The following is a 24,978-nucleotide window of genomic DNA, read 5'->3' on the forward strand; positions in this document are numbered from 1 at the left end:
TAAAAATTTCATGAAAATAAACCAAATATTTTTCGAAATATCACTTGTTAGTGATCTTAATTTTAGACAGCAGCTTATAAAGTTGTATACATCTATTCCATTTGATTAAAAGTACTTGAATTTGTTTTTCCAAAGACGCAATCTAGAAAATTATATTTATATCGATATCAAAATATCTAATAAAACCATAAAGTCTGTTAGAAAAATATGTGGCAAGAACGATGGTTACAAGACGATGGAGATGCATTCTTACGTTTTCCCAGACGGTTATTATATTAGCTTCTTGTTTGTTTGTATCGAATATAGCAAAGAAAGAAGAGAAGAGACAATGACGAAGGGCTTCCTAAAAAACTGGCTTTTATTCACTTTACATGTGAGAAAAATAATAAAATATCCATGCAGATCCATGCCGCCAACGTTTTTCGAAGACCTAGATCAAATTCAGCCGTTTTACATATTCACCCACCTGTACATCAAATAGTCTTGAAATAATTCTATTAGCCTACTGTTGCTAATTCTGACTATTTTAGAAAAAAAGAGAGTTTCTAATTTCAGCAAGGAAGGATAGATCTAAGCGAATTATGTGGTTTCTTTTAAGGATGATGAAAATATGAAGAAAGGAATAATTTTATTACTCATTAATTTGGTATTTCAAATTGATTTGGTCGAGTACCAGACATAAAAAAAATTGAAAGAAATTACGATCAGTGGATTACCTATCAATTTCCGTTCTTCTGAGTTCAGTTACAAATATTCTGAATACTTATACTGCGACTCACATAATATTGAATTGAAAGCAAGAAAAAGAAATGATGATTGAAAGATTTTGATTAAACAGTCTGCTTTCCCTAACAGATGTGTCTTTATAAATCAATAAGTCAGTAAATAAATAAATGAAGGGCGCACATGCTAAAGGCTCAGCTGCTGTTATACATGATGCAATAACGAATTTTGTTTTCAGATTTTAAACACATAATTAGAAGATTAAAATCTCAAGTAGGTGAAAGAATACTCACAAAGTGTTTGGGCAGAAGGTCCATATCTGTATGACATTCCGTGCGTTGCTTCAACTGCAGAAACTGCTATGTTTAGCAATTCCATCTGTAAAATTATAAATACAAAATATTGAATACTCTTAATTATTTTATGGAATCGATTAGAAAACAATACAATCAGATTACTTCCTGAATTATAGTGTATTAATGTTGTGAATGCAGATTGTGTCAGCTTCTATGCAAAGAATGCTGAGAACTTACGTTCATACACTTTGTCATGTATGCATGACATTTCATATGGTACGTAAATATGGACCATATTTAAAAAACAACTTATGTATGATGTAATATTGAGTGGACTGTTTCTGAACTTTTCTGTTTTCATAAGGAGGAAAGACTTGCTTATTATCCTATAAATGTCAATTACTCTATATGTACTAATTTTACAGTGTACTTTACAAGATCACAATATTGGCAAATGTAATGTTAAATCATTTGTGATCAATGCAAATCCAAAGATCAAATGGGGTGGGAACCTGTTGATTTTTTTAATTATAAATAGAATAGTACTTACGCTGTAAAATATAGTTCCATTATTTTTATTGATCTCTCTCTCTCTCTTTTTTTTTTTTTTTTTTTTTTAAGTAAGCAATGAAATATGCTCTATTCATGTAAAATTCGTGTATTGTGGAAAAAAGTCAACATTTTTGGTTTCCAGGATTGCAAATCAGTACGAATCTTCACTTTTATTTCTACGAGTATGAAATAAAGCTGTAAAAGAAAATAAATGTAATACACTATAATTCTCGGAGTAATTTCCTATACTGGATTATAAATTTCCTTAATATTTTAACATAAAGTAAAGCTTTAATTATCCGAATAGAATAAGATTACAATAAGTTCGGGTAATCGCTGTTTTCGGATAGTAAATTTTCACGTTAACAAAAAACAGTATTTCATGTAAATTATTTTTCTCTGGTATTGTATTATTTAAGTAAACAGAAATTTATTTTAATAATAAAGTCTTTTCAATCGACATTACTTTATAATATCAGTAAAATGAGCATAAACCCACAACAAACAATTATTACTATTTATTTTCCTACATTGTAATTCACAATTAATACAGTTGTTCTTTCATCTTTCTCAAACGATTAATGATTGTTGATTTATCTTTACTTGAAAGCGTGATTGAATTTACTTTCAGGTGACAAAATTAGGAACAATATAGCCACAGATGCTTTTGTCCAAGACTAAAGACTGAAGCAAATTGAGCAAAATGAACAAATACTATATACCAGAAGTGAAAGTGAAGCAGGCTAAGTTAATATAGTAATAGTAATTACGAAAAATTCATGGAGTTTCAAAGATTAAATTATGAAGTTCTAAGGAAAAGAGAAATCAGAAGATTTCAAAGAACTTAACTTCCCATACTTGCATCTTATTCCTTGCCACTTCGCCAAGTCTAAGAGAATTTTAACAATTTCTGAAAACTGATTTTTGGAATTTCTGTATTCTCTTTTTTAAATTGAATGCAAGCATCTGTTTCAAAATAGTGTATAATAAATATTCTTGCTAATATTCATTACAATGGTATCATAAATTTAAGTAAATATTTACGTATGTTTTGATAATTATACTTAACCATTCAATTAGAAAATAAAATGTTAACTTTTAATATTCAACTTTTTTTTTAAATTTGCTGATTCTTCCTTCTTATCCTAAAAATTATAAGCTTTTAATTTAGGTATCTGATTTATAATCTGACGTTATTTCTTGAATAACAGTCTGCTGATTTTCTGCTTATATAATGACAACAAAAATTATACACCAATCTAATATTTATCAGGTTCCTCACTAATAGAACTGTGAAAAATGAACTCCTTGAGCATATGGGAGTATTTAGTATTATGTCAGCTGTAAAAAATCATACTTCCTACTGAATGGTTCATAATTTATCGTATTCGAAGATGCAGAGTTTCTGCTTTGAACAATGTTTTTCATCTCATTCCAGATGCTGTGGTAACATAGAGATCTGGTAACTTATGTCGCCGAGGCCTGTATTCTAAACTCTGAAAAATGATCCTCTAACTATGATTTAGTGTTTCTTGATTTACATGGCTATGGTATGTTAGATAAAAAAAAAAGTTAAACCGGTCAGAATGGCGTAGTCAATGAACACGTGTAATAACAGAACCGAAAGACGCGCATACAGCGCGTTCACCTGACGAAAACGTTTACAAACCTAACAGAAGTTACACTGGGTGTCAGCTAAATAAACTTCATACGGCTGCGGAACCAGTATACAATATACTACTCACGTGTGGGATCCATGTGTTTTTTAAGGCACATTCCTAATGAAAGAGCCGGACAAGGCTACTCGTTTGTAGTTATCAAGAATTCAGTATCCGAATTGCCGAGGCCACATGAATTGCATAGCTCCTTATCATGCGTTCATTGGGAATACTTTCTGTTTGCGTTTGGGCTCCTAAACCATATACACGGGTTATCATTACTTAAGGAAAAATCACAAAAAGGACGATTACCCAAAATGTTAATGTACAATTTAATAAAACTGACCCACAATGTATAACACATTGTAAGGTATAAAATAACATGGAAAGAAATTACAAGACAATTATGTTGTTATAGAAATTAGCATGTGTATAAAATTAACAAATCGGATTTGTCAGTTTGGTATAGGAAAATTACCTTCAATATGGAGTATGATATCCCTTAAAAGCAATACAACACATACAGCGATGTACCGATGCTGCCAGTTATGCAGTCTATCAGTTCTGAAGCAAGTGAGAGCCAAAGCGTTTTCAAGCGTGGCAAGTGTCTAAAGAGGAGTATTGATAACAGCTATAAATTTTTCTAAATCATCTCAAACATGCTCGATAGGATTCAGATCTGGTGATCGAGCTGGCTACTCCATGCGTTGAATTGTTTTCTTCTGAAGATAATCATCCATGATAGCGGTCTAGTGTTGTCGTCCCGTAGCAGGAAATGATCACCTATTGCCACGACATTAAGGGAGCACATAAGCATCACGGATGTCAACTCTATAGGCCTCAGCATTAATGGTTCCACGTGGAAAGAGCTACCCCCCCCCAAACACAGACACGCCTCCTCTGAATGATAACGAGTTCCATGTCTTTTCCAAATCAAATAACGCCTGCTATCGCTAATGGCTTATTTTCGAACGAGTTATCGCTACTTTTGTGATTTTTTCTTTTCAAATAATTACAAATTACATAAAACGTGAAAATCCTAAAAAGACCATCTTTATAAGAAGATCACTTATGGAAGATACCATTCTAAAAGCATTATTAAGTAACAGAGTTGAACTTCAGTAGTTGTTATATTCCCCCAACGTGAAACTTCTACGGAAAACCAGAATCGCTTGGGAACATGGATGATCGTCTTTGGTGTCATTTCAATATAAAAAGGTATTGACTGAGACCCTATTATTCTAGTAATAAGATTACCTCACTAGTAAAACAACTTCGCATTTTTGAAGATGTTTTGCAAGGGAAGCATACATATAAGGTGCTTACTCGTACATCTATTTCGTATGCAAAAGGTGTTTCACAGGAAATATGTTTAAATAATATTAATTCAGACCTTCAAGTATGGTATTTACTATAGATATGTTTTCCAGGTAAATATGTGTTTCAATCAAATTAAGTAAGCATGTTTTTTCTTCAAGTAAACCTTTTTCTGCAGTAAAACGTGCTTTCGTACAAATAACAGACGTGCCTTCTTTCGAGCATGAAACTTATGAAAGTTTACCTTAATATACTTTTTTTAATGTTAGCCTATTTATAACAAACTGTGTCTCTTAAAGAGACCTAGCAAAATATTTTTTAAAAATGTTCTATATTTGGAATACGTATGTATTTATAACTGTTGTTCTACGATTTCGTGTAAGAAATTTTTTAGCAGATATTTTGCACTATTTTTAGACTTGTAAAACAGAGACTTTAGATTTATTAGAATTTGTTGACTTCATCGACAAATCTTCATCATCATTTTAGATTCGGTGAAATATCGCTAAACCTAATTTTTTTTAATTACTGTAAATCTTGAGATGCAAGTTAGGTTATTTGAATGTCCACATCAAGGCTAATCTGCGTAAGGGAAGGGTAACTTTTGTGGAGGACGTTATAAGGGAAACTGAGTCGTATTCACTTTACGAATCGGGTAAATCATGAAAACCAATCATGCAGCCTGGCTGTTTGCCTATATTTGAATCAAGCTCAAACTACGCTTTCAGCAATCTTAATCACTCGGCCACTGATATGCCAATTTGGGGCCCACTGATCCTCTGACATTAAAATTGACTGACGTGTCAATCTTAACCACTATTGTGCCAAGTCGAGGCAGAAGCCACGAGATTAACATTAAAAGAAATCCAGATTTTTCCAGACTCGTTTATTCGTATGAGAAATGTAGTACCTTGCCTCGTTAAAAATAGCAATGATACTATGGTCTTAACCTGCCATAAGTCTTTCTAAAACTATCCGGTATTAGATATTTAAAGGATTAAAATTTCGTGAAAATCGAAATCTTACGTGATCTTTGAAATGGGGTGCTTGCATAGTGGTGTAGCCGTGAGGGGTCATCCAAAGTTGCGAGAAAGAGTGCAGCGTGAAGTATGCTTTTAAGCGGTCTTTGATTTGTGTAACACCGTCTCTGATAGCCGAACTTTCTGCTTCTGAAAAAGGACGGTCACCTTTGAAGATGGAAGAACACGGTGTTGAACTAGTACTGGGACCTGCAGAGAAGTATATAAGGAAAAAAATAGTTTTTGTACAAAATATCTATATTTTATTACATAAAATCACTTCATTTCAGAAAAGCCCCTCTCTAATCCAAATTCTTTTGCAAATGATGCAATACTTAATGTTTATTATTATAAATAGTAAAAAAAAAATCTGTATTCTTTTCCTTATACTCAGAATGCAACTGGTACAACAATAAAAATAAAACAGAGCAGCAAATTCGTCTCTAAGAACTAAATACAAACGGATTAGTACGTAAAAGCAGTAAAAATTAATAAATTAATGCATTACAACTAACAATCTGTTAATTTTTACCGCTTTTATATACTACTAGAAAAGATATCACAGAGAGAGCAAAACGAGAACATTGGGATGTAAGTTTGAACTGCTTTCAATATTCTAAATATTACTCTGAATAATTATAATTGCTTCGATTATCTTATAATTTGTAACATAATTTCACTCTTCTTCCAGCATGCCTTCGCGGTGTAACTGTAGCACACTCGGCGCGTATTCCAGGTCCAGGTTCGAGTCCCGGCGAGGACATTGCGGATTTCTTCAGTTTCCTGACATTGAAGAGTTCTACGTTACTCTACAGTGGCGCTCGAACTAAAAGGGACTGCACAATAGTTCGTCACCACCGAGATTTGGTAACTGTGTTCCCTAATCCCCAGTAGCCCTTTGAAAGGGGAAGTATTATTTTCTCCCGCCTTCCAACATGCCTTCATGGTGTAACGGTAGCCCACTTGGAGCGTATTCGAGAGGTCCAGGCTCGAGTTCTGCCAAGGGCATTGCGTATTTTTCACCTCTCCTACTTTAAAATAGCAGACTATAAATTCAATGTAGAAGAATGACCGTTCTGTAAAGAGAATGTAAAATATTGCTATTATTTGCGTAAAATAATTGCAGAAATGGCTGATTTTCGAAAATAAAAAACGTTTGCAAAAGAATGATTTTTTTCTTAAGGATGGTTTCTGGCAGAGCCTGAAGGTTTCAATAAGACGCATACTGCATTAGTCAACATCTTATAAGAAATTTCCTTTGTAAACATGTAAATTTATATAGAAAGTAGACAATAATGTGCACAAGAAGAAATTTTGTAATCTACTTAAATATCTTATATTTATGAAATGTTAGAAACGTATTTTAACCGCTCGGTGGCGAAGTGACTAGAGCGTCGCGCAGGTGCACCACAGGTCCAGGGCAAGGTTGACTCAGCCTTTCATTCCTTGATGGGTAGATAAAATGGGTACCAAATTAGCTTAGGGACTAAACACTGGGGTCCTGCGGCAAGCTAAACACTTGCCGAGGGCATATGCTGATGCACTCTGGGGCCCAAGGTCAAGAAAGCAGATTTTGGGGCACTACAGGCCGTGGCCCACTAGCGCTGTTGCGCCACTGAGTTTAGTTTAGAAACCTACTTTATTTATGGCTTTCGAGGTAAAAAAATTCTGTAAACAATCAAGAAGATCCATAATTGATATATTAGGTCACTGTCTGCACTACTGTTTCTCAGAAGTTGGCGTTTCGTATTCTGTGAAGCAAATTATTGCTTTCATTGGATATGTTTCAGACGTTTCATTGTAAAGCATTTTCTCCTTTCGTACTGTGTTCTTCGTCGTGTAGTGCAAACACGACCAGCTAGCAGTGGGATGCACAGAGTTCGAATCCCGATGAGGGTATTCCTAATTTTTCATGTTTCCTGCTGTGAAAATTTCCTAATGACCTCTTCAACATTACTAGCCTGACAAGAATAACTCTTAAACTGAGTTCAAATGTGTAATCTGAGAAAGTCAATGGTTGCCAATGTTCTGAACTGCCTAAACACGGTTATAAGGGCAGTGATTTCGATTCTTCTTGAAGCAAGCAACAAGTGTGTAGAAGTGCATTGGTACGTTGCCCTTCAAAAATATCTGTCAAACAAACTTCACTTGGGATAGTGTAATTCTTTTCAATTACACGGGAATATTCTAGGTGGTGTTGGTGTATTTAATTATGGCAAAGCACACTAGGGCTATCTGCCTAAGAGGGGGATGCCTTTCGTGGAGGACTTTCTAAGGGAAACTGGTTCGTATACACGTTACACATGGGGAAAACCACGAAAATACCCATGCAGCCAGCCCGTTCGCGGGATTCGAACCTCGGACCGAACTATCAGTGTTCAGCCACTTTACCGCTCGGCCGCTGGTGGGCGGAATATTCTAGTATTATATCCTTTTTTCGCATGTTATTGCTATGCTGAATAATACTTATGTTCCGAAGTTCCAACACATATGGAGATGTTATATGCATATATTTATATATGTTATATTCGTGGATTTGGCCAGATATAAAAGGGTAATATGTATGAAAATGTTATTCAGACTATTCTAAAAACACTGAAGCAGTTTCTACAAAATGCCTTTTCACATATTTTGAAAAGAGAAACTGAATGCGATGAGACAGTTACACGCAATCTGAGAACACATTCTCAATTATTTAGTTATCTGTAATTTTTCTCTCGAATGTTTTGAAATTAATGTTTCTTATAGTACACTATTAGCACTATTTTATGTCAAAAAGAATTTACATGAATAGAATTTGAAAACAATCAAAGCGAAGTACATTGCGAAAAAAAAAAGGACAGTTCTATATCTCTCGTTCTACTGGGCCGATTGACGAAATTCAAATTACGTTTTTCAAGCGCGACTTAGAATATATATTAGATTTATGTATGTATATAGCATTGCTCTAACTTAAGTATTTTGACACAACATGGGTCTTTTCCTGAAACAACATATTATTTTTTTCCCATATTTCGATTCTGCTACTCAAATTATGCCTAAATGTTAAATTTTGTAAAATTTGGTGCGAAATTTACGGAGAAATTAAAAAATTTAGCTTGGCGCATTTTTTTCAGTTTGCGCCAAGAATAATTTACTTGGTGAACTTCTTAATATATAGCAACCTATTTTCCTTTCCCTTCCATTGTGCAGGAGCAGAAAAAGTCACATCGTTCCTACTTTCATATAATTTTAACAAAGTGCGTAAAACACATTAAATGTTATTATCGCTTTCAACAAATATGCCAAATTTCAGAAGTGCCAATATATAAATTCACGTATATCTTCGGAAATTTTAAATAAAAAGCTCTAATTTTTTGCAGGTATACTTAGAAATACGTTTAATTTAAGATGATAATAAACATTTTATAAGTTATAATTCAAAATATTTTCCAAAAATTTAGAAAAATTATTTTAAAATACAAATTTTAAAAATAAAACATAAAAAATGAGTGGAATTTATTTGGAATGAACTTAAATTTCGAACTATGAAAGAAGGAATTAAGTAAGTGTAATAAAAAAGAGCTATTAATAAATACATACCAAATTGAATTAACAGTGAGGAGCTAACATTTTGACAGCTAATTTTCTAAAAACTACCCGTGCGATTTTTACAAAAATTGGCGCTTTGGTATAATTTGAATCGTAGAAACGAAATATGGAAAACAGTAGATACACTGCGCAAAAAATTTAAAAAAACGTGGGGAAAGACAGTTCTATAACTCTTCTACTGGGTCGGTTGTCGAAATTCAAATTGCGTTTTTGATGTCTCGAAAGCGCGACTTAGGATATATATTAGATTTACATATAACATCATTCTAACATAGTTATTTTGACACAAAATCGGACTTTTTCTAAAATGACATGACATTTTTTTCCCAAATTTCGATTCTGCGACTCAAAGTATGTCTAAATTTGGTTCGAAATTTACGGAGAATTCAAAAATTTGTCTGAGAGTATTTTTTTTTTTTTTTTTTTTTTTCAGTTTTCGCCAAGAATAATTTACTTGGGGAACTTCTTAATTTATAGCAACCTATTTTCCTTTTCTTTTTTTCATTGTAGACGAGCGGGGGGAAAAAAGTCATCGTTCATACTTTCAAATAATTTTAACAAAGTGCGTATTATCGTTTGGCTTTATTATCGCTCAGAAAAAGGATGTCAAATTTCAAGACGCGTCAACATGCAATTTCATGTATATCTTAAAAAAAGTTTGAATAAAATCTATTTCTTTGCAGGTGTGCCAAGAAATACATCTACTTTAAGATGACATTAAAAATTTTATAGGTTATGCTTTAAGATGACGATAACTATTTTAAGATGGCGTTAAAAATTTTATAGGTTTTATATGTTTATATGTTTTATATGTTTGTTACGAAATAATTTTCGAAAAAATTTATAAAATATATTTTAAAATAAGTTACAAAACTGTGCGAATTATATTTGGATTAAGCCTAAATTTCTAATTCTGGAAGAAGAAATAAAGTAAGTTTAATAAAAAAAAAGCGATATTAATAAATATATATCAAATTTAATTAACATTGAGGAGCTCAAATTTTTAGAGCTAATTTTTTAAAAACTACTCGTGCGAATTTTACAAAACTTGGTAGTTTGGCGCAATTTGGGTTGTAGAATCGAAATATGGAAAAAAATTGGCATGTCATTTCAGAAAAAGTCCGATTTTGTGTCAAAATACATATATTAGAACAATGCTATATGTATATATATATATATAATACATATCCTAAGTCGCGCTTTCAAGACATGGAAAACGTAATTTGAATTTTGTCAATCTGCCCACTAGAAAGGCAAATATAAATCTCCCCCCCCCCGCAGTGTACATTTTTTGCAGTGCTTTAAAAAGGAGAATTGTCTTTCACCTGCCTCCAAAATATATGTCAAAATTTCGATTAGGATCTGCTCCTCTGCATATCAAGACACCAGGGAAGCTCGGAACAACAGCTCTGTTTTTTCTCCACAAACGGTTCTAAAAACAAAAGACATTAAAATACATTTAAAAACACAATTTATTGCCGTGATGCACGTTTATAATTTCATAAATATCTATGTCATTGAATCAAAACAAGATTAAACATTTTATTTTTAAGGGACATGATTAACTCTGCTTTACTAGAACTGTAAAAATGCATAAAAAATTGCTGAATGTAACATAATGATAGCTATCCTGATTTTATATTAATGCATGTATATGCAATAATGTCTGTTGCTTAGTAGGAGAAAAGCAGTTTCTAGTGTCTCTAAAGAGAGTTGATGGGACCTCTTTTGAACTGGGAAGTGTATATCATTTAACCATAATTTTCTTAAACCTGACACTGAAACTGAAGCAAATTCAAATTTAAAAACATAATTCTGTATGAGTTGTTTTAAAAATAACTATGACAGAAATTTAAAAAAATATATTAATTTTAATCCATGTTATATAACGCTTTTGTTTAGCAAATTCTGGCATATAACTAAATGAATATTTAAATACAAAAACTAAATTATACATACTTGATCAAAAAACTGATTTAATTAAAATAAAAATAAATTATCACTGAATCAATAAAAATAACTGATAAAGGAGAAAAGTAATTATTATAAAATAAAAGAAAAAGTAAATATTTTAGTAAATTATGAAGTCAAATTTTATATTTTTATATGACAGTATTTTGTAAGTCTGATAAATTTTATTTATCGCGATCAAATGTTCTGTGATTTAAAAATGTTATTCGTCCTTATCTTCTATCTTAAGTAGAAAGGAACCATCTACAATTTGGTTTTAGTTATTCTTGATTGTGGGTCTTTCAAAAGCACTGCGTTCAGTATATTATCATGCGTATATGTCCAAAGACTATTTTGAACAGTACTTCTTTTAATTTTCAAGCAAATTTCAACTTCTGCACCATTTGACCTGTTTGATTCTTTTGTATTCTTATAACATTATTATTGTTGTTGTTGTGTTGTCGTGTCTATGCCTACTCCAAAGAGAGGCTAGACTTCTATTTTTCACCCCAATTTTGAGAGAGAGCACCCGAGGGTGGTCCGAGGGTCTACGATCCCTCTCTCCTTCTACAAATCACACGAGAGGACTTTCGGCTCGCCGCATATTTAGAATGCTCCCATACCGTACGGACACTATACATGTACAAACATCCATGTCTTCTCCGGGATTCAAACCCGAGTCTTTCGGTAGCGCAGTAGACTCTCCTATCCACTATACCGTCTGGGCTAGGGGTTTACAAACCTATGCCCGCGGGTATCAGGGCGCCCACCGATTGCTGAACGTGTGCCCGCCACTGTGCGATCATAGTATAAATGTTTTTTAGTTTTCAATAAAATTCTATGCGAAAGTTTTCTCATTTTTAATTAAATAGAAATTGCGTCTAACACAGATACCAGTACAAAGGGAAATGTGACCGATCTCTTTTTCATGTGCATGTATTCAACAGATATCTTTTTCATGTGCATGTATTCAACAACAACTTTATCCAACAGATATTCTAGAATGTGCTCTTAGGGACAAAAGGTTGGGGATCCCTGGTCTGGGTGATTTTATTACATTATTCATTCCCAGGATTGATCGCTTGACGTCAAGTAACGTATAACATGAATTTTTTAACCTCTGCCTTATTCTTTTTGCCATTCATTTTCTCTGTTGATGATTATTAAAAATGTTGAGGTTTTATTTTATATTCGTTTATTTATTTATTTTCCACTTTGCACAAATCTTTATTAATGATTTTTGCCATTTGAAGTAGCATATTTGTGCTTCACCATGTAATATCTCCACTTGTTAAGCTTTCAGTGTGACAGCTGAAGTAAGGGCAGGAACCAGACAGGAGAAGGGTTAAAAGAACCCTTTATTAGACTCTCTAAAATTCACAATGCGTCGACTTGACGCTAACAAACTATGCCTCGCTCGGTCGGTAACTCAACTAAAAATTCAAAAATATTAACACAATAGTAGAATGTTCCCCAGGGCTCAGATAATCCTGTTATCTAAAACCGCGTCAAAGTCGAGTGGCAGCAAAGTAATAGCAACGACTCAATGTTAACCAGCCATAAATGCAGAATCAGAAGCTCACGCTACAAAGGCACAGTACTTTCGCCCTCTCTCTTCCTTCTAGAACTCAGCATTTAAATCTTTTCTCTTCATGGTAGAATTTGCATTCCTTCAAGCGCGCTACCCAATTAAAATTTTTTGGCATTTGGCATTGACAATTAGAGGAAGGAAGGCTTATAGGAAAGAAAGCATAAACTTAAACTTAACTGGTTAGTCAAAATATACAGGGTGATTCTAAATTGTTTTTACAAATTAAAAGGGGGTGATAGTAGACACCCAGACGAGCAATAATTACCATAGAACATAAGGTCACATTTCACTCTAAGAGGCAGAAAAAAGGAAAGTAGAAATGCATCGAGGAAAAACAAGGAGACTATCTCCTAAGACTATCAAGAATAAACCGTACGCAAATTTTCACTGAGAAGAAGCAGCGTTTTTCTCTTAGTTGGTACCGGAAAAAGACAATCAGAGCAAACGGTGTCCTTGAAAACGGCACATCATCATCGCTTCAAATATTACCTTGATAACATCGTCTAAACCTTTTCGTGAATGGTATGGCGGAGTACAAGTACGAAGAATTGGCAGATATTCGCCTCACATACGGTGGCACATACTCTCAACATGTGGCGTGCCGTATTTTACACGAGGAACGCATGTTCCCCTACCACGCGCAAAAAGTACAATCTTTGGACACAGATGAAAAGATGATTATCCCTGGCGGGCAGACTTTGTGCAATGGATGCTTACAATGAGGACTAACAATCCACGATTTCCTGCATTAATATTATTTAGTGATGAGGCAACATTCAGCAGAGAAGCCATTTTTCAACGTGCACAATTAACACGTTTGGTCTGATAGCAATCCTCACTGCACTACCTTTCATAAACACCGGCAGAAACGTCTGGGCAGGTATCCTAGGTATAACCTGGTAGGCCCTTACATCATGCCAGACCGTTTGACCGACGCAACATACCGTACCTTCTTGGAACAAGTACTTCTCAGTTTATAGCAGTCTGTTCCGTTCCTCATCCAGAGAGACATGTGGTTTATGCACGATGGATCTCCAGCATATTTTTCCGTCACGATCCGTAACATTTTGAATACCACATATCCCGCACGATGGATCGGACGTGGTGGACCTGTGGGCTAACAAAATTAACACGACACCAGGAATCTCCTAGAGGGTGCGCCAGTCATTCCTTCACTAAACAATAAATCTGATTGCGCAACTTTTGATCTCGTTCATTAGCTTTCCCAACACTGTTGTGAGTTTAGGTTGGAATTCTAACATTGCTCTTTTTTGCCTCTCAGAGTGGAATGCGACCTTATGTTCTATGGTAATGATCGCTCGTTTGGATGGGTACTATCACCCTTCTTAATTTGTAAAAACAATTTAGAATCACCCTGTATAATAAATCCCTACAACTATTTTTATGCCAAGCGCCATCAAAGCTGTTGCTAAAGATATAATAAACAATACTAACGGCTACGTAGGCCAGAAAAGCAACAATTGTTGTAAATATAAAATAAAAATATTTAGGTGAAAATTTTATTTTAGGAAGGGAAATTCTTTCGTAGCTCTTTGTTAAATAAGAAAGGTACAACTCACCCAACTCCAGGTATACAAATATCCGTCGGGGTTCACCAAAGGCAGAATGTACCAATCATGGGTGTCAATTAGGTTTGTCAGTTTCCGATCTGTTCCGTAATTGATGAGAAGATTGTTGATCATATAGAGGGCTGAAGCAGGAGCTACCCATTCTCTGCTGTGAATTCCTGCATCAATCCAAACAGCTGGTCGAGTATTGTTGCCACCAGAACTTATCTAGGAGAAATAATTTAATGGAGTTTTGTTTTGCACAAATGATTCTTTATGATGAAAAATGACTTTCCTTAAAAAGCTATAAAAGTATAATTTTAATCATTGTTATCCTGCTTACGAATTATGAATATCCTAAAACTTGTGCATGTACTAGCAGTGTTCAAAATGTTTAAAAGGAAACAAACCCAAAACAATCCATGAACATAGCTATTTGTAATTCTTAGCAATTTAATATTTAGCAGCTAATCTGAAACTTGTTAATGTATTTAAAAAATTGTAGAAATTCGTTGTTTTGATTGAATTTTTGCATTAACACATTGTTAATTATACAGTTCATAAACACAACATGGCTGTCCTGTTATGTTACCTCTGGAATAATTCCTCTGAGGAGATGTTGTGAGATACATTACTTTGTTTTATTTTTGATTAAACTTTACTCTTCCATGTATCAAGTTCTTGCTTTTAATTATCTTTGGCTGTTATTTTCTCTTAGACTTTAAAGTACACAATTTTATACAAATTTTAAATACATACATACCTGTATGTATTTGCAGATAAATCGCTTTCTCTATGATAACCTGAATAATAGTAATTGAAATGCATGGTCTTGCTCGAGATATATTGTAAAAAATTTTCTTCCTCCTTAAAATTACACTATGAAAGCCTGCCTTCATAGTGTAAGTGGAAGCAGATCAGTCTAGCAATCGAGTAATCCGGAGTTCGATGACATTTACTGGGCCTTCGTTTACGCAGTCAGTCTTTAAGAGGGGGAAAATGTAAGGTATTTCCTTCCTCGTTACTACGTGCCTTCGCTGTGTAATTGGAAGCACGTCCGGCTGAGAATCGGGAAGACCAGATTTCGAATCTCGGCTTAGGCATTACATATTTTCCACGTTTTGTGCTCCAAAATAAATCTAACGACTTTACAAGACTTTTTTTTTATTATTATTTTTCCGATAATTTTCTGAATAGTATACAAAAGAAAGATCTTTTAGTTAGATTTCATTTAGTTAAAAAATTCTCTTTTCCCGAAGTTATTAACCGCTAGCAGAGTTCATTCATTTCTGATTTAATTAAACTTAAAACACCTTTATACAACACAGAACGTTCTTTCCTGTATTTTATATTCATGAAATTATGTTTCCTAATATTTCCTTAGGCCTCATTCACAAAAGAAAAATTATTTTTACTCATCTGATGTAATTTAGCATTCTCATATAAGGTGCTGAAAATCAGCTATATCAGCGGTCTGCTTGGATCGCACACTGTCATTTTGACAGTATTTCTGACTGAGAGAATGTCCGCCTTCGCCGGGAATAGAACCACGGATCTCTGGAATACCAGCTCAGCGTGCAGAACCACTACACCACGAAGGCACGCTAGGAAGGCGGGAGAAATACCTTATATACTTCCCCTTTTAAAGGGCGACTGGGTTTTTTTAAAGGGACCCAATCGCCAAATCCTGGGTGAGGGGAATCATCATCCAACACCCTTTTAGGTCGGGCGCCACTGCATAGGCCTTTTTGTTTTTGGAAGCAGGAGAGATGAAAAATTAGCAACCGCCTTCGCCGGGAATCGAACCACGAATCTCTGGAATACCGGCCCAGCGTGCAGAATCACTACACTACGAAGGCGGGAGAAATACCTTATAACACTATCACGGTTACAGTAAACATTTTTTTTTTTTTTTTTTTTTTTTTTTTTTTTTTTTTTTTTTTTTGCTATTAATGGAAAATTAACAAAGAGATATAATAATTCACTACTGACCATAAGAACCAGATGTCAAGCTATAACGATTTACCACTAGTAACATTTTATGAAGTGTATAGGCAATTTTTAAATCTCGGATATTAGTCCAGATGGCGTTGCGCCTATTTGCTGTTGCAAATTTGTCGTGCAGCATTTGTTACGAAAGCAGCCAGAGAGGCAACAGCGAGCCATCGTCATTATCACTTATGATGGCGTCTAACGAGAGCAACACAGTGTGCAGAGTGAACGTCCTGTTTCTACCTCACTTATGACAGTCTCCATTTGAGAGTCTGAAAGTGATGTGGCCATCGGTTATAGTTTGCCATTTTGGAAAGTCACACAACACATTAGCATAAAGTCAAGTTTCAGGAGATATCAGGTGACAGATTCTCGTTTCTGTCCTGTCTAGTAGTGACAGATTCTACAGTCTCTGCTAGACAGGACTTTCTGAAAAACGGGATTCTGTTAGCACTAGTTTAAATAAGAGAATTCCTAGAAAAAGGAGCCCCGCTGGAGCGAAGTCCCGCCTAGCTACGGAAACGATGTTGCAGCTACGCAGGATTTCTTCAAATCTCACCGAAAATGTATCTGCTGGAACTCTGTCCCGGATAGAAACAACCAATCAGACGAAATTTCTGCTTCTGAAGGAGCACGTGATCCCTGTCTGAATGATAATCGATTACTATTTGGAGTTCAAGTCTTTGTAGTAAGTGAAAATGATAACCTACCTACGTGGGTTTCCTGGAATTGTGCGGGTTCTGAGAATTGTCCCTTTCGACGTTAAGTCCCGCGTAGCCGAAACATAATGTCATTGGGACTTTACAGGTACATTAACAACACGTCGCTCTATTGATGCAATATTGTGATCCATGACATTTATTTGTCTGCAAAGCGTCCTTTAACAGGATGCCCTGCCACATAACAGCTTAAATTAGCCTAAATGTTTAGAAAACTGGACAGATGCTTCCTTGAGCAGCTAGATGGCCCTGCCTCTGGCCATTCGAGAATTCTAAAGGACACGAATGTTGAATGCCGTCTCTTCCCTAGAAAATTCAGACGAACTGAGGATTCGATTTATTGCTATACGGCCTACCTGTACCTCCGAAAATTGTTCGGACACCCATAAATTTAGTACTATGTCAAGTTCAGAAATGCATCATTTAAGTTAAATTTCACTTAAATTACAGTTAATGTTACGATTAGGAACCTTGTTTACATGTGTAAATTAAATCATTTGTTCTACATCTAGTATATGGCTATCTATGCATTCAGTTTGGTCGGTTTGGGAGCGTTCCTTTATTACTGTAGCATTTCCCCCCTCAGGCGGTATATATTAACAACAATAAAAAATAACATGAATAAGTCACATACCTTGAGGGCATAGATGACATTTCCTTCAAATGTGTCACCTAGGTTGATCAATTGAGTAAGATTTGGATATTTTTGTTTGACATCATGCAAATACGCTACGATCTGTAAAAAAGTGAGTGAAAGGAGATGTAGAATGCCGAAGGAATGTAACAATATGCTAAAAATGTTGGGACAAATGATGATTATATGCTTGAAGAACTTAAGTAAAATTATAATTAAAAAAAAAAGGGGGAAACATTTTCTTTTCCAAATTTGCAATATCAAATTTACATATTTATTACAAAATTTCTCGGAAAAATTTAGCTTTTCTTTAATAGCAAAGCCAAATTTCTTTCCGAAACCTCTTAAATTTCTGATTCTGTAGATATTATACAATAATTATACAGGGTGCGGCAGGTAAACTACCTTATTTTATAAATGAATAACACAAATAGTATAAGCGATATCAGTTTAATTTTTTCCCAAGTTATAGAGAGACACTTAAAGTTTTTTTCATTACGGTTTAAAAATAATATCATTAAGGTGGCCTCCGTTTTGCTCAATGTATTGAGATATTCGACTTTTGAGTTTCTTTTCCCTTTTACCAGCATATCAACGTGTATGTTGTCGATAACAGCTTGAGTATTGTCCTTCAGTTGAGCCAGGGTCTTTGGACGTTAGAGATTTCAGATAGCTCCACAAAAAGAAATCACACGGGGCTAAATCAGGCGAGCGCGCTAGCCACTAACAATCGCCTCGTAAGGAGGTAAGACGTCCAGGGAAATGTGCTCCAAAAAATCCTGCTCCAGTGATGCCTATTCTGGACAATGCACACAAAACAGTCACACGTTCTGTATGGAGGGGCTACTCAGGAAATTCTCGGGGATTCGTGCCACTCCATTATCGCATGTTTTGCTTAATGCATGCTGCAACAGAAGAGATAAAAATGAGCCCCATCGCTGAAGAATACAAGGGCATCATGAGGCGTATTGTCAAGAATGGCTCTGCATGTATTTTTTTGTGAAAGAAAATCGCGTGGATTAAGTTTTTGCGCCACTTCCAATTTATATGGATGAAAATGCAGTACGTTGAAAAGTACGAGAACGCGCCCTCCTCTCTCATCCACAGCATGATCGGTACTAAACCTACATGACATAATAATTTAGATCAATGAGCCCTTCTCGGAATAAATGTCGCTAGATGGCGCACGTTTCAAATAAGGAATTTTTCCCTGCCGCACCCTATGGTTTTTATTTTGCTTTTTTAGACTGCATGCCATTATACTGCCAATATTTAATTGATTGATATCGTGTTGAAAAATATGAACTGAGTGATTTACTTTCTTATTCTTAGATCCAAAGAAATTATCTTAAAAATCTTACCTCATCTAAGGGGTGGTAAACGTCAAAAGCAAATCCGGCTGTTCTACCAGAAAAATGATTACCTGGGTTATTTTCTTCTCTCTCGCGTTCAATCCATCTGCCAAAAATGAATAAATAAATAAATACAAATGGTAGCAAACTTCAGTTATTTCTAGTTTAAATAACGGTAATATTTTAAAAGAGTGTTATATATAACCTGGTAAATCAGCAGCTCAGAGATGATCAATAACGGCTCTTTAGGTTACGAAATTTGTAAAGCAATTTCATGCTTTGTACCGAAAAATTCATTATAATCTCAGAATCGAAAGAAAGTTCCAACGTATATAGAAAAAACTATAAAACGGTACAAAATTTCATCCAGAACAAAAATTAGGAAATTTTCATCTGGATTATCTTTAAAATGCCAAAAAGGGGGGGGGAATTCACACCAAAAAAATGCATGAGACGAAACTGTTTTGTGTGATATGTCTTGTTAGAAGCTGACGTTTTCAACCGTTTACCGATAGATGGAACTCCAAAAACTTATTTAATTTTCTGTCAGTTCTTAATAGACAAAAATTTCTAGAAATAGTGAGTATCGGTAAAATCTAATATTTGTGACGGTAAATGCTGCTTAAATTGACTAAATATTTTTAAGCTTGATAATATAATAAGGAAGGTCTGATAAGGAATTTTTTTATGACTCATGCATTCTCTTTCTTAATACCTTTCTGAATTTTTGCACAATCTACAACTTATTAAATCTTATGTTTCTAAATAGGATAATTCATCAAATATTCTTTATTTTCTCCAATTGAAACCTTTTAGACATAGGGCATTCTATATACGAGATTGGAGCCGCCCAGACGGTTTAGTGGTTAGGAAAGCCTTACTGCGATACCGAAGAGCTCGAGTTCTAATCCCGGAGAAGGCATAAGTGTCTGTCCTTTCATCGGAGACTGTAAAAGTGTCTGACCTTTCATTGGAGGTAACGGTGGCCGCCTGTTAGGTGCCTCCACAATAAAATGGCCACCACTTCTGGCATTAGGAATGGCTATTGCCGTTATAAGGAAGTCCGCGCCTTTGGAAAAATATATATATATATATATGAGACTGGCAGCCTTGCCAGGATATTGGTTAGTGACGCTGGCCCTGTCATACCAAAAGGCTTGGGGTTGAATCCCGGAGAAGGAATGGATGTTAGTAAGCAAATAATTGCCTATTGCGGCAAAGTGGCACTCAAAGTACACGACGAGCCGAAAGTCCATGTTGAGAGATTGGTGGTAGGGAAAGAGGAGAGGAAGATCGTTGGACCAGCCCCCCCGGGGTGGTCTTCCTCAAAATTGGGACGGAAATGCACAGTTAGTGCTGCAAAACTACACTTATACGATAAATGGTGAATTTCTCATGTGCTGTCCATTTGTACCTGTATCTGTACACAAAAATAATAGGGAACTAAGAAAGAAACAACCTTTAATAGAAAAAATGAACAAATTAAAAATGGAACAAATTCGAACGTTAACTCAGTCTCTTAGTAACATTTCAAGATTTAGGTTGATAAACTGATACATTATATTGTGCACAAATAACTCCAATATATTACTAAAACTGATGTATAAGTATAAAGAATTTTAATTTGTTTTAAATCAGTTGAATATTCACGTACTTTTATTGTATCATTTATTTCATTACAAATATTGTATTGATATTAACTGAGCAATGTAAACTTACGTTTGCAAGTTGTCTGTAATGGTATAAAACTGAAGACCCATTGTTCGGAGAGTTCCTTCTAACTCAACCGCTCTTTTAGGGGGCACGTGAACAGTAACGTTTTGCATTTCACGAGTTGGTTCCATCCAGAAATCAACCTAAAATTATGATATTCATTAATAAATTTTCATTTTATAAAATTTAATAAAATTACTCGTACCCTATATATTGTTGACTATTATCGAAGTTAAAAATTATACTCTGAATTCCCATAACATTTACTAAAAATGAAGAGCTTAATTTTCTCTTATTATTAAAAAAAAACAATAAATAAAAATAAAAATAAAGAATAATCTTAAATATAATGCACTTCATACCATATGAGAAGATTTAAAAAAAAAATTTAGAATCATTTCCACTTTCTTGCATCAATCAATACCATGTTGTACCTCTGGCATTCAGTTTATTCACTTAAAATAACCTCAGTATCGTCTTGCGCATCCAAAGAAAGAAATTTAAAAGAATGAATTAGTTAATTTAGATTTCCAGCATTTTAAGGACGAAATCTTAATACTGCAATGTCAAGAGCAGAAAGCAGCCAAAACAATTGTTTTAGGCCTTTAAATTTAGTAGCCAATTTTCAGTTTGAAGGTATCGTAAATGATTATATTTTTTAGCATTTTCGTCGTTACTAAAAGTATAAAATTCAAGAGATAATAGCAATTGTAAAGTTTTCAAATTTCATATGTTATTAGAATATCTAAGGACTCATATTTACATGATTTTGACCAAACTGCGCTTCAGTGCTTTACAATTAAAATAAAGTTTGAAAAAAAAATATCTTCTGAACTTTGAAATGGGAAATCTTTCCAATAAAACCTGGTTTAAGGATATTAAATTCTGATCGAAAGCTGTAAAACCAAACTGTCTTCAAATAATGCAAATAATAATAATAATAATAGCAATAACAGAACCACAAAATAAAAATTTTAAATTAAGAAAACAAACAGTTTAGATGAATTGGCTTTACCTCGGGATCTTCCATAAAGTTTCTTAAAGTCTCCACTTCTTCAGAATTACGTGGTACCATGGCAATAAGTTTGTGCCTGAAAACGCATAAGATTATCAGATAAGAACAAACATTCAGACTGCATCAATCAAGTTCAGCATACCTACAGATATCTAATAATATCATAATGCATATTGGCATCTGAATTCTCAGTCTCCATTGCAGTATTTTCATGAACTCTATTGCTTCAGAAAGGTGCTGTCTTGAACATTCAATGAGGTGCGATATTCATGCACATTCTGTGAAATCAAAATAGGGATACTACTGACAATTCCATACAAGTTCTGGTGAAAGCTCGCTTTATATTTTAGTACATCAAAACTTGTCAAATTTATTCACAAGCTTACATAAATCTGTGAATATTTTATAACCTTGTGTTATCCATCACTAGAACCACAACCAAGATTGAGTTTTGATTTCACCATCAATTCTTTGTATAATAAGAATGGACGTAGCTTATTCTCGAACACTCAAACTTTCAATTCTTAATAGTGATACTGATAAATTCACGAAAGAATCGGTAAACTTTAAAGTATCTTTAATGTGGTAATATTTTCAAAATGACAGTTTATCTCTGAATTTCACCAAATTCCTTAAACTGACAACCCTGATCATCATAATATATAAACAATTTTTACAGGTGGTGAAACTTTGTACTGAGTGATAAGAGACGCAGTTTTTAAATTCTAAAAGTACGTATTTAAGTGGCAAATAATTACGAATACTTACTGAGAATAATGAGGATACTTACTGAATGTGGCTAATAAGCAACTAATCTATTGTAGAGCTAGGTGATTTAGGGCATTATTCAGATTCACAGGAATATACGACTGAAACATAATAATGGGAAGTTTACAAGTACGTGTCCTTTGGATCCGGAACGCGTAGTTTGTCAATGATGTATTTTCTACTCAATAGATAAACTTAATTTCTCAATGGTACGAGGTGTGACAAAAAAAAAAAAAAAAAAAAAAAAAAAGAGACTATAAGTTTGTAGCTTGAAAACAGAGTGGAGTTGGCAACAACTGTTTTGATGACTTCATGCCACACACCTCCTCTATCCATGCGGCCAGTTTCGACTTAACTGACCACGCCGGCGGGGCCATTGAGTGAACACGTGCAACTGCATTCTGCCGGAAAAGTGTCTAATGTAAAAACCGAACAGCGAATCAACATCAAGTTTCTTGTGAAACTTAAGAAATCATCAAAGAGGAAACATTTCAAATGTTAACCGTGGCTTATGGAGATGAAATTTTGTCTCATGCACGTGTTTGAATGGTATAAGCGGTTTTCAGGGGAAAGGGACAGTGTGGAAGATGAGGAACGTGCACCTAACCCTTAGGCTTTCATCATGATTGAATGGGTTCCCAGTGGTCAGACTGTTAATCAATACTACTGCATTGAAGTACTGAAAAGACTTCGAGAAAAAATTAGGAAAACAAAAAGGCCACAGTCTGTTGCACCAGGACAATGCACCCGCTCACCCGGCGCTATCTGTCGAGCAATTTCTGACCAGCAAAAACATTACTGTGATGGGGCATCCTCCTTATTCACTTGATTTTGCTCCATGCGACGTTTTTTTTTCCCCTAAAGTTAAATCTGACTTAAAAAGAATCCATTTTACCTCACCTGAAGAGGTTCAGGCACAAACGGAGAATCTCCTGAAGGGCCTTCCAAAACATTCGTTCCAGAACTGTTACCAGCAATGACAGCACCGAATGCAGAAGTGTGTGAACGCTGAAGAGGACTACTTTGAAGGTGATAATGTCACGGAGAACTGATTCTGTAAGTATAATGATTTTATTGGACCAATCTCGTTTTTTTTTTTTTTTTTTTTTTTTTTTTTTTTTTTTTGTCACACCTTGTATATTAGGTACTTAGTGGTCAAATCTAGTTTCTCAATGGTGGGTTCGATTACGTTCCCTTCAAGACCAAAACATATCTGTTACCATATTATGAATGCTAAGCATTGTATAAGCGGTCACACTGCCAAAAACTGTAGAATGTAAATTCTAAGCACAGCCAACCACAGAAAGTCAACTTTCCGCGTACCTGATACGCTACCAAATCCCGCATAAAAAAAACTCTGCTGCGATTTCTAAAATTCCCATTTCTTCCCAATATCCATTTGCAAATGAAAAAAGCTTGGTTAACGAAGAATTATACAGTTTCATATTTTAACACAAAAGCTCTAAGTTTCAAAATTTTTCAGTTAAAAATAATTTTAAGCCTAATACGAACTAATGACGTTCTAAACTAAACAACTATTCAATGACGTTCTAAACTAAACCACTAAAACTTTCAGATTTGAAAGTTTTAGTTGACAGTATAACGCAGTATTTTTGCCTAGCAACGAAGTTCTGCTTGTACCGTTTGTAATGCTTACGCCGTACTGTAAAGATTTCCTAACTGTCTAAGAATGTGAGAAAGTCTCGATGGATATTTTGGGTTTCTCTACCATACCGATCTTTCTCTCTTGAGTTACTGTTCTGCTGTTTTAAAGTCGTACACACTAATCCCTTCACTGATGACTGTTGTAAATCTGCGAAACGTATCGCTAGTTTCAAAGGTGTTGTTCAGATGAAGGAGATGCATTCGGAAACAGTTCAGAACATTAACAATTAAGATAAGCACAGGTTTTTCAGATCATTTACGATGGAAAAAATGTAGAACAAACATGACGTTCTAGACTAAACTCAGTAGCGCAACAGCCCTAGGGGGCCAAGGCCAGTAGTGCCCCGAAATCTGCTTTCTTGACCGTTTGCCCGGAGGTGCGTTAGCATATGCCTTGAACAAGTGGTCATCTTATCGCAGCACCCCCAGTGTTTAGTCTCCAAGCGAACTTTGTACTCATTTTATCTACCCAAGGGATGAAAATCAAGGGATGAAAGGTTGAGTCGAGAGACGTAACCTTCGAGAGGTAGTTACAAAACTCATGGTGGAGAAACGATGGACGGAAAGCATGACTCATCTTTGATTTGTTCGACTAGTGTCATGGCCTTCTCCCTCTCAAAGATCACGGCCCAGCCTGGGGATAGAACCCCAGACCTGTGGTGCTGCTGCGCGATGCGCTAGCCACTGCACCACCGGGCCTCCATGAAGTTATGTTCAATAAATTGTTCTGTTCTCAAATAGCTTTTTTACCAACACGCAAATGAAGATATTCCAAGTTCATTCAATGAAATGGCTCTATCATGCTGCTTGACTGAATGTGTCACGATTGAGACGTCTCTACTGCGAAATATTTCT

At 34.8% G+C, this 24,978-nt stretch overlaps 1 protein-coding gene and 1 long non-coding RNA gene across 2 annotated transcripts in view; one reads left to right on the forward strand and one right to left on the reverse strand.

The window, feature by feature from the left end:
* Positions 1-2,580, forward strand: part of LOC146998650 (uncharacterized) — a 123,192-nt gene extending 120,612 nt beyond the window's left edge. The window contains exon 2 of the long non-coding RNA XR_015039655.1: positions 2,203-2,580. This is a non-coding gene — a long non-coding RNA (uncharacterized LOC146998650). The remainder of the gene's footprint in view (positions 1-2,202) is intronic.
* LOC118203884 (carboxypeptidase B-like) overlaps positions 1-24,978 on the reverse strand; it is a 61,550-nt gene that overhangs the window by 4,326 nt on the left and 32,246 nt on the right. Inside the window, exons 3-10 of the mRNA XM_035376186.2 lie at positions 21,691-21,766; positions 20,682-20,818; positions 18,972-19,068; positions 17,611-17,712; positions 14,278-14,493; positions 10,486-10,588; positions 5,573-5,775; positions 1,017-1,101 (exon numbers count right to left, since the gene is read on the reverse strand). Of these exons, the coding sequence (XP_035232077.1) occupies positions 1,017-1,101; positions 5,573-5,775; positions 10,486-10,588; positions 14,278-14,493; positions 17,611-17,712; positions 18,972-19,068; positions 20,682-20,818; positions 21,691-21,766 (1,019 nt within the window). The remainder of the gene's footprint in view (positions 1-1,016; positions 1,102-5,572; positions 5,776-10,485; positions 10,589-14,277; positions 14,494-17,610; positions 17,713-18,971; positions 19,069-20,681; positions 20,819-21,690; positions 21,767-24,978) is intronic.

This window comes from Stegodyphus dumicola, chromosome 2, assembly GCF_044657685.1.
Source record: "Stegodyphus dumicola isolate Sdum_Otavi_A_Nest chromosome 2, ASM4465768v1".
NCBI classification, from domain to species: Eukaryota; Metazoa; Arthropoda; class Arachnida; order Araneae; family Eresidae; genus Stegodyphus; species Stegodyphus dumicola.